Source organism: Vitis riparia, chromosome 8, assembly GCF_004353265.1.
Source record: "Vitis riparia cultivar Riparia Gloire de Montpellier isolate 1030 chromosome 8, EGFV_Vit.rip_1.0, whole genome shotgun sequence".
NCBI lineage: Eukaryota > Viridiplantae > Streptophyta > Magnoliopsida > Vitales > Vitaceae > Vitis > Vitis riparia.
Window position 1 is genome coordinate 11,460,917 of NC_048438.1, and position 11,490 is coordinate 11,472,406.

The 11,490-nt window shown below is 34.5% G+C and overlaps 1 protein-coding gene across 1 annotated transcript; it reads right to left on the reverse strand.

The window, feature by feature from the left end:
* Window positions 1-1,083: 1,083 nt before the first annotated feature.
* LOC117920494 lies at window positions 1,084-10,210 on the reverse strand. Its single transcript, XM_034838064.1, has 2 exons — window positions 9,997-10,210; window positions 1,084-3,805 (listed from the first exon to the last, which is right to left on the reverse strand). The coding sequence occupies exons 1-2, from the start codon at window positions 10,016-10,018 to the stop codon at window positions 1,719-1,721; spliced, it is 2,109 nt and encodes a 702-aa protein (XP_034693955.1). The 5' UTR covers window positions 10,019-10,210; the 3' UTR covers window positions 1,084-1,718.
* Between the last annotated feature and the right edge of the window lie 1,280 nt (window positions 10,211-11,490).

Genomic DNA, 11,490 nt, shown 5'->3' on the forward strand with positions numbered 1-11,490 from the left:
TGATTTACGATATCAATAATGTATGTGGATAATGATAATGTCTTATTATTTTACATCTTAATTTTATTCTTTCGTATGGTTGTCTAACTAGTTATATTCCTATCATTAAGCCTAAATTTTATAATACATAAGTAAGAATTACAATTTCAACATGTATCGATTGATTTCGATGTATTATTGTGCATCAATCAATTTCTATGCATTACTTTTATTAATATTATATGAAATTATTAGTCTCGCCAAGTGTTGGTGGTACATAAAATCTTACAACATGAGTTATAGGCCTGTAGCTCAAAAACCCCCCATTGCATTGTTGATAAATTACTATTTTTTTTTATAAGATATTTGTTTTATTAAATTAATAAAATTGTTTTTTTTTCCTTTTTCCTTTTAAAAAAATAAATTATAAAATTAATGTTGAGGAGTGGGGCATATATATATGATCTACAAGATTGGCCTTCCACCTTTGGCAATATTACGAGGAATGGGCTCTTTTTTTCTTCTTTTTTTCTTTCTTCATCTCCATTTCTCTAGGAAGGGAGGCCCTGGAGACACATATCCATCACCCTTTAAAATATTAATTATTGGATCATGTGCTTCGTGGCATGTTTCTCACCCTTTGTTTGAGAGACTTTTTTTTTTTCAATGCTTTTGGATGGTATTTTTGTGTACATGGGATATGCTTAATGTTTTATATTAAGTAATCAAAATATGATTAAATATTAGTTTAACAATATAATCATTTAAATAATTTTTAAAAATAAAATTTAGAAGTTTAAAACAAATTTTAGGAGTTTACCAAATCCTAATTTTTATAAAGAGTACTTTTAAAAAAACGGTTCTGATAGCGTTTTTACTTGAAGTAATTTTAATTGAAATATTTTAGAGTGTAATTTAAAAATACTACCAAATTCCCACCAAAATAGGCTCTAAAATTGATTGTTGATTTAGTAAAATTGACTTGTATATGGGGTTGAATTGATGTCTTGTGCCAATAAAAAATGTTTCTAACTTCTAAGAGAGGAGTCAGAAGACGAATAAATTATGGGCTGGAAGTCATGAAAGCAAGAGAACAAAAAGGAATCATGAAAAGAAAATAGACAGCTTATATATGATCCCCAAAAAAAAAAATGCAGGTTCAAGAACCCCCAGAGACCACAAAACCTAACACCCATTTACATGAAAAGATGATGCGATGGGCATTTTGTGGTTCCCAGGAATCCCTTACCAACCAAACATCTTCACAAGTTTTGAAACAATCTGGACGGCTCATATCTTTACAAGGGAGTAATAACAAGAATAATACAACACATACTCAAAAAACTCACCACAAGTGCAGAAAGTAATGAACTTCTAGAGGCTGAGGGGACTGCATCCAAATGTAGGTGAAATGATTTAAAGAACCTGTTTTAGGGCCAAACCCTAATTGGAATTTGTTTTAGAAACCTGAAACTGTGGTCCATCTGAATGGACACCAAGAATTCACAACTTTTCAAGACGAACAATCAGCATCCAGCTGCTCCATGGGTGGTTCAAACCATTCTTGGGAAATTTCACCTGCTGCTATGCCCCAAGGAATACCATCCAAATAAGTTATGCAATTGGCTTCAGGTTTCATCAACTTCCCAAATATTCAAATTGCCCCCATCTCTGAGAGGTGATAATAATCAAGATGATCTAGAGAATCCAGTTCTGCCATGGTGGCTGGGGAAGTTCTTCTATCCTGATGTGTCAATTTCCTTTCCATGGTCTTCTTCATGAATATTTCTCCTCAACCTTCTTAGCCATATATCATAGTCCATAGGATATGGTGTCCCACATAGACTATCAACATAATCAGCAAATGCTTTCAACACAGTTGAGACTTCTCCAAGCTTCTGTTGAATTAATCTTCTTGACCAAGATGTCTCTCTCCAATGCAATGCCCCCTCAACTGAATCCAAGTCAGGAACAAGCCCACCACAAGAAAAATAAAGTAGATAAACCAGGCTCTCTGCATCCGAAGCGGAGCACAACTTGCCCTCCTGAAGAGCATAAGTTGATGAGAAATGAAGATTCATTGCCGGCCGATCCCTCTCTTCTAGAATGGCATGCCCCCAGCCAATAATGACAAAATAAGGGTGCCTCACACCAGAGCTTACACGAATGACATTCTCCGGCCTGATGTCTCCATGCCGAATTCCAGCTGAAGCAGCAGTTGAAAGTGCAGATAAACAATCATGGCAGCATCTGATTGCCTCATCAAAACCAAACCGGCCCCCACTTACCATATTAGCAACTGTTTCACCAACTGGGCTAGTCACTAGAATTGAGGTGCCGCACCAAGGGTGTTCACAGTTTCCACCTGAGCTTGGCCTTCGACACTGACCCGGATGAATTATCCTACCAGATGCACTCAATTGAGGCAAATACCTGCTAGATAGACCTTTCTGCTTCATAATAGTCAATATTTTCGTCTGCCTCTGAACTTGATACCATAAGTTCATATCTTCCCATGCTGGTTCCAGCTGAGAAGGACGAGAACCAACATATAGAAACAGAGCTTTTCCTGGATCTTCAACAGGAGATGCAATGTAATAAGGAAGTTCGCCATCACTCAGAACTTCATCTATCTGATAACCCTTTTGCCAGTTAGAATCCTCCAACCATAAAATCGATCCTACTTCTAGCTTCATCAACTCTTCAGACTCAATTTTGACTGCTTCCTCTTGAACCTCAACAATTTCAGGGGAAACACTGCGCTGCTGGAACCGGAATAAACCACCCCCATTCACACTGGTATTTCCCAATTGCCTCTCTACTCTTCTTGTTTGGAGACGAGAACCATGGTCAGCAGCTAAATCTTCAATTGAGTGCTTGGGAATTCCAGCGAATTGCATGATACAATGGAAGGTTGCAAAGAGTACCTGTAGAGCACCAATATCTCCCCAATTAGCATTTCCAAGCTTGTTCCAGATTCTATCAATTGGAGAGACTGAAATTCGTGAATGTTTTTTAATCCATTCAGCAGCAGATTCATAAATATCATCTACATCACACTCCAATTTACTTATATCTCCTTCAATTTTTACAACCCCTCCATATTGAGAATCAATAAGAAGAACAAAGACACAGTTTGAATTCTGGACACCATTCAATCTGCTTAGGCTTCTGGATAATAGCATACGGACAGCAAAGAAAAGGGCTTCACCAAGAACAGATGGAGAAGGCTGCTGGTCACTCTCCACTAATACCCTTCCAAGATTGGGCCTCAACAGAGCTAGCTCAAGAATATGATCCCACCTCCCACGTGAATGTCTGGAGTTCATCATTATACCAGTTGCACAAAGATCTCCAAGTTTCCCATTAGCAATTGCTTTCTCGGCCTGGTAGAATTTCAAGCTTGTATTGTATAAACATGCAACAGAAAAAGGCATGGGCTCGTCTTGACTCCAAAATGCCTCCCACAAGCCCTTCACACTTGCATGAAGAAAATCTTCAATAGCTAGATATGCAGTTGCTTCCACTGCATCAGATGTTGAGGCATAAACAGCATTGGGCATTCGAATCAGCTGCTGAAATGGGACACCCTCCAACGCATAATCAAACTTCTGCAGTTCAATCAACTCAAAAGGCACATCAAAGACAGGGTTTTTACATGCTGATTTTTCTGAAATTGATTCAAACCAATCTTCAAGCTTTCTGGTGAGGATTTCACTATCTACAAACTTATGGAGAAATTCCTTGCGGTTCTGTGGCCTAGCACCTGATGATGCACCAGACCTTTTAGTCCCAGAACCTACTGATTCCTGGTCTGGTGATCCACCTACCAAGCATCAATTTTTGTAAAATAGATAAGTCTCTTGGAATTAATTCTCTTCAATTATATCTACAAAACTTAATGGGCATACAGCAACATAACAAAACATTAGAAATAAAATGCAGCACCTACTTAAGGTAAGCAGGTAACTTCAGATCATTAGCAACAATCAGATACATAGACAAATATAAATAGTGTAATAAGAAGAGAGCATAAAGGCTAATACAAAATGGGATAGAAGACCTTAGTGAAGGGCAGAAAGAGGGCAGTCCTCATAAGAGGTATAACCTCTCTCCCAAAAAACTAGGGTTCAGACTATTCCTTGAGAGCTGCATGCAGAGAACAAAAACATAACAAAAAAGTTCTCAAGAGACTCTTTGATTAAAGTGTTCCAAGCCCTCCTTCCAGCAGACAAAATCCTGCAAGTAAATATAGGCACCTCCAACCAACCGAAAGAACAAAAGTGAAGGCTTTGTTTGGCAATATTTTCAAAAATTCCCAAATCGACCCAAAAACTCTCGATCCTCACCCCCTCAACTGTCGCACCACTAGACTCCTAGGTGCATCATTGGGTGTTTGTAGGATATATATAGACACTGTGATAGTTGAACAGGAGGATAATAAATAATAAAAAATAAGAAATAGAAGGGGGGTGGGAACAAAGATACGAAAACGACAAGGGAAGATAAAAGGAGAAGATGTGTTGAAGGATATACACAGACATTGAAATATTTGAATTATACAAGCAATCATATCAGTTCATTTCATGAATTATCGCAGAAGGGTCCCCTAGGAATCCAGCAAAATAAAAATGTCCAGATTTAGGTTTAATAATATAACCAAGTAGATTCCCAAAATATTAACCGCCTAACGCAGACTAGAAGAATATTTAGAACATACTTGAAAAGCCAGTGAAAACTTTAAAAGGCAATATTCAGGAACTATTACATATATGATTACTACTGATTGGCATGCTCAGTTTTATAAGCAACAATCACTTCATTGAACTAAAACAAGAAAGTGGCACACAGAAGGACAAAATGTCCTTAAGGAGGAAGGTCCCAACACAAACAAAATTCAGTTAAACAGAAATAGAGAAAGATATCGAAGTGGATAGGAATGTACTATAAGGTTTCCATGAAATACACTCCCAAGTAGGACCATTGAATGAGTGACGCAACAGCATTATGAATAAGAGAAATCTGGAAAAACTTTTGAGCGTCCAAATCTATTAATAATAATGTATATTTGAGAAGATGCATAAATAGAATGTGCAAAAATTCAAAATTAAAATAGACTAGCTTATCCATGAAGGAAATATTTACAATTAATGTACAGAAGGATGGCACCTGACCAAAGCTTAGGTAGTCAATGGTCTAGACATGAGCTATATGAAGGTCATTAGAACCATAAGCTTTGTGGGACAATCTTACTAAACTTAATTCACAAACCAGCCATATCAATTTGATAAAGAATAAGGCATTCAGAGCTTTTCCTGAGAGATCATGATTAGACGATGATGAGTCCCCAACCTCAATAGTAGTTAATATTCAACAATCGAAATGTTATCTTCAAAGCCAACTGAAAATCGAGAATTCAATTTTGGTATTCATAACTGATTAAATATGGTGGCTAAAAGCTTAAGGCATTTCATTTGTTATGATTCGAGAAAGATGTTGGGGTTTACAAATTGGGAGATTTTCTCAAGGGCAAAAAATTCAACAAAAATACTAGAAACCAAAATCCAGTGAAAAATTATCTAAAACAAAGCACCTCAACCACAAAGTTCCTACACAAAAGATCAAGAATCTTCACCCCAAACAAATACCCCTCAACAAGAAATAACCACCACCAAATTCTCAGAAGTCCACTTTCCCAAAGTACAAGAACACTTGCACAGGACAATAACAAAAGCTCAGCAAAACCCTTGTTAACCAAGACAGACAAGACCCTATGTCAAACAATGTTATCAAACTTAGCCAGGGCCCACAATCTCAATAGTTCTACATCCAAGGGAAATTACAAGCCTAGTTACCTGCACTAAACTAGGTTCTCCTATGTTCTAGGCAGCACCACTGAAGTTTCCACAAGCAAACATCCAGAACTTGATAGATAATTGGAATGAGCACATAAGAAATGAAATAAATATATCTATAATTTGCTAGAGAACTAATGAAATTATTCATATTCTTCCATTGATGCCTTGACTCAAAAAGAAGAATATCGTATCTCTTTCTTTCTACAAACCAAACTACTCCATGAAAGAAATGAAATCAGTTTGGCCAATAGATTCATAAATTTACTGAAAGCAAATACTAGATCATTTAAAAAAAAAGACAGATATAACAAAGATCGGTACAAAGGTTGCAAAATTCTTGAAGAAGCAAAGGAACAAGTGAAAACTCACATGTTACAGACTAAGAGTCAATTTAGTGCCCAGAAAGATTTTAGGATATAGACATAAAATTACCTTCCCTAGCAGTTTGAGTTTTTCCACAACAACTTGAGAACATTGATCAAGAAAAAAGATTCTTGTTTGGAATCAATCTACTGAGCCTCAACGAAAATGTTTTTGAGTTGATCTAATTAGCCTCAAAAAAACCACCACTAAGCAATGTTTTCTAGCAATCATCTCTATATTGAACCTTGAAGAAAACGCTTTGTGAATAGATCTACTTAGCCGCAAAGGAACTACAGCTAAGCAATCTTTTCTGATAAGCGTCTCTCTCGCCCCCCCTATGTGTGTGTGTGCGCATGTTCACTTCCCTTATATCAGTTATGTATTCCTTTTCATTATTGCACCAAATCCAGAAAGGATTTTGTAATCGACTCTGACCTAATTCTAAGAGACATTTTTGACAAATTACTAAATGCCTTTCGAAGTGGTGGCACCAGTTTTGGCTTTTTCCATCTCTCTCACACTTTCTCTCTCTATATTCACTTCCCATCTATCACTCATGTTTCTCCTTTCAACATTGGACCAGAAAATATTATGTTCTGAATCTAATTGAACTTATTATCAGCACTATTTTTGACAAATTATTAAATGGCTTTCACATCAGTGGCCCTACTTTTGGCATTTTCATTTATTGATTATATATTTTTCTATCTTGTGCCCATATCTTTTATGATGTACATTCCATGCATCTATGCCCACACATATCCTCCCCTTTCAACATTGCACCAGAAAATATTATATGTAATGAATCCAATTATACTAATTAATGGCAATATTTTTGATAAATTATTAAATGTCTTTCATGTTGGTGGCCCTAGTTTTGGCGCTTTTCATTTATGCAATATTTATTTGTCTTTCTTGTCCCTATCTCAGTCAAGAATTAGATTCAATGCATTTATGCCTCTTATTTTTTAAAATATATGTCCTAAATATGAAAATCAAATAAAGAATTGTGAAAACTACACAGTGGAACCATGTTCAAAACCCTACATGTATGTAGTATTTTTTTTTTTATAGGTAAATTTTTGCCCCATTGGGACTTGAACCTGGAACCTCTCATAAACCCTCCCCATCCCTACATGTATATAGTATGTCCAATGTTGTTACCATAACCACCAACCAGGATTTGACAGTAAGTAAATTAAATTGTTTAGGATAAAATAATTACTGGATTCATGCTTGACAATTTACTAACCCTAATTTTTTCCTACTTGTGTTGCTTGTACTTGTAGGTAAAGAAACTTCTATATGAAATAGTTTCTTCTAAATAATTATTTCCAGTACTTTTGTTATGGACAAAAAAAATCGCTGAAATGAATAATTAATAATTGATGCAGTTGTATAAGTATGATGTGTAAAACTACATGTATGACATATCATACATGAAATGTACTTTCGGAAAATGCCTAGTTGCCTAGTGCATAGGCACTAGTGGGATCATTGTCTCAGGCTACTTAAGCATTTTGATGCCTACGCTAAGAGCAATACCCTTTACTAAGTTACACATCATTTTCCTGATTGAGAAGGAGTGGATAGTTCCACTCTCACAAAGAAACCCTAACACTGAATTGGGTTCGAATTGGAATTCTGATTCCCGAAACACCAATGAACTTCAGCAGAAGTTAAATTCCATGTCCATTTCCACTTTCCATAAGGCCATGATTTCATGTAACCAAACACATAAATGGAAATTGCTTTATTGTATAACTCCATAAAATAAAACATAATCAGTACACTAGGAACCAAGCCAAAATCACCATATCATCTGTGATAAGAGCTATACCTATCAATTTATATTATTCTGATTTATCTAGTGAAACTCATTCACACCAAAAAATATCTCAATTTAACTAGTTCCTGGGAAAATCACATGGGATCAACTTTTTTTTGTTTTTTTGATGAGTAAATAAGATTAGTATTAAGAGAAAGAAAGTATACAAGCTATATACAAAGAAAACCAAAGACAAAAAAGCATGAAGATACAAAAACCTGCTACCGAGCCCTAACGAGACTCTACCCAATCCACAAAATCTAACAACGATAACGAACCATCCTCAATATACAACTGAACCCAATCCCAAAATAGATACAAGAAAGAATTTTTAATAGCTTGGTCCATGTTGTCATAGTTATCTAAAGCCTCTCCTATTCCTCTCCCACCATAAAGTCCAAAATAGACACAACAAAGCAACCTTCCAAGCCTTCTTCCTCTTTTTACCAACAAAGGTCCCACCACTTGGGATCATAATTTCAAATGTTGTTGAGAAGGTCCAGATCTCATTCTTTGAATAGGTCTTGATAAAAATCATGACTGATGAATCCATTAGCAAAATATCAACACAGCTCTTGAGATATTGATAAGGGCTGATGAAAAATCCCAACAGAACCCCTCAAACCATATTGAGCTATTTTTAACAAAATGACATCAACTTCCTAATATCTTTTCTTTATAAATTGAACATCGTACGCATCATAAAGCCTTCCTTAAAGGTATAACCTGTAATAAATACAGGAGCTCCTAGTTCCAACTCTGCCGCCTTTTGGATATAAAAGGCCAAGAAACGACTTGGTGAATCACATTCAGTAATTAAATTTTTGTGTAATAAATCTATAAATTTCCTCTTACTATGTTCCAACTTTTTTCCCATCCTCACCTTCCAAAAATGGGACTATGACCAGAATATTCAATTCTGAAATCCAAAGCTGATGAAAACATTGGCTATAACAACATCCATTTTCACACATAAACACACATTTTCACCTCCATATTGTTATCTTATAATACTTTTTCATACCAAGATTCTCAACAAAACATCTATGATCTATTATATAAGTAACTAAGATCCATTGAATTCCCTAGACATCTAAGCAAAGTGATACAACATGGGTCCACTGGGATCCTTGGACAATCCTGAAAATTTTCCTTGAGAGGTTATGACAACAATGGATCCCCCAACTTAGTAGTCACTACATTTTAACCTCCATCATTCGAAATGACAATCTTTATTGGTAGTCAAGAATCCAACATTGGTATTTGCAACCTATAAAATATCATGGTCCAAGAGCTTAATCTGTGCCATTTAACAAAAAAGAGGATTGTCATTGATCGAATGTTAGCCCTCCATGAAGTTAAATGTAAATATATGTTCATTATTCACCTAGTTAGCACAAAGCATGATCAAATTCCAAAAGCAACAACTCCTCATGCATTACTAAACTTATTTACTCATTTAACATCCAAGATCATGACTCCTTGGCAGTAGAGGATTATGGAGTAGCCATGAATTTTCACACTGCAACAAGTCCCACAACTTTTTGGATGAGAAAAAAAAAAAAAAAAAAAAATTCCAACTAAACAATCATACAAATACCAATTCTCAACAGAGAGTCACCAACTACATCAACCATAAAGATAATGCACAGATTGAACAAATAATGAGGCATTACAAATCCCTCCTTCGTCTCCTAACCCAAAAATGGCCCAACTGAAACATCCTAATAGTTTCCATGAACCATCAATCTTGCCGGGATTAACCTACTTAAATCTCGGAGCATCCTAACATGTTAACCGCCAAATTGAAGCCTGAATTCTTGGCCCTACTGTACTCATACAAGAAAAAGTGAAAAACCTACCTCAAATGAGCTCACTTTCACTACCTACTTGCAAGTTACAAAGAACAAAGTCGAAGTAGGATTAGAAACCAAAGTGGAATTCAAACAAGGGAGGGAATTCAAGTACCGATTGTGTTGCCGTCTTCCATGGCGCCGCCGGCGTCACATGTTCCGTCCGGTCTCTGCTTCGTGCCGCCGCAGTTAGTGCTGTCGGTGCCGGAGGTGGAGTTGAGGATTCCAAGCTCCAACCCTACTCTGCTGCGGAATCTGCTCCTCTGAATGCTGTTTGACGATTGAGAAAATGGGCAGGTGCGGAGATCAACCTTTTTTCCATTTTGGTTTTTTCAAGTGCCCTTATGTTTCCCGATATTTCCAATGAACCCCCTTTTGGTATTGAAAGCAAAAACAAATTAACAATAACAAAATTTAATTAAAGGAAAATGGGAGACATTTTTGGAAATATTAAAATTTTAAATTTTTAAAAAATAAATAAATTATAATATTGTTAATAATGAAATGAAACCATTAGAATATTGTTCTTAATGCTATCATATCATTAAATTATAATTTCTTAGGTCAACGTTACCACATGCTCAAGAATAGCATCAACCGTACATGACACGTGTTATATTAAATTTATTATTTATTTTAATTCATAATTAGTTGGTTGAATCTGGTTAATTGTAAGCTATACATGACATTGACTCATTAATTGTAAATTTAAAACAAATAATTTATTGTTCATTTAATATACTTCTCATATTCTCTTTTTAAAAATTAAAAAATATATATAATAATTTCTATGTAAAATATAATAATTTTTATATAAAATTATAAACTTTTTTATTTTTTAAAATTTAAAGTAATAAATTTTTTTCAATTTCTTAATTTTTTATTTTAAACAATTGTGAAAAAACGGTTTTTTTAAGATAAATATAAGAGGGCTTTTATATTTTTATAGACTTATTTTAAAAAGGAGTTTTTACTCGCTAATATGAAAATATATGAAAAAAAAAATTAAGTTTTTTAAATCATCATTATTTTCATTTATTTAAAAATAATTTGAAATATATGCACTTTTAATAAGTCATCTAATTATTCCGTAAAATATTTTTTTTACTTGTCAACACAGTCAATTGTGTTTCACTTAATTCCTATTTCATGGCTACATATCTTTTTGGCTAAGGAATATGAAATCTTTCTCCTATTATATGAATCTAATTTTCATTTCATATGGGAAAAAAAAATTCTCAATAATATTTTTGTCATTTGATACAATAGTCTTAATTTAGATAGGAATAATAATAAATCTAAAAAAATAGAAACATTTAGGTATAGGAGTCTAGTTGTCAATCTATATTAATGGTATGACAAGTAAAATGTATTTTAGAGAGTAATTATATAAGTCGATAAAAAGTGTATGTATTTCAAAATATTTTTAAATATATAATATTGATTTAAAATATTTGAGGTTACTTTTTCCATATATTTGCACATTAGTGAGTCAAAACTCACTTTTCCCCTTATTTTCATTCACATCCCATGAGGATTTGGTCAAATACACTTGAGTTATCTTTTTTTCTACAAAATCTAATAGAAAGAAAATAGAAAAGAAAAAATT

What these genes read in the sequence shown, in the direction of transcription:
- LOC117920494 (XM_034838064.1), bottom strand. Translation starts at nt 10,018, where the DNA reads ATGGAAGACGGCAACACAATCG. An exon ending in GGAAGACGGCAACACAATCG is followed by an intron (nt 3,806 to 9,996) that starts GTACTTGAATTC and finishes GATGCTTGGTAG; the next exon opens with GTGGATCACCAGACCAGGAA.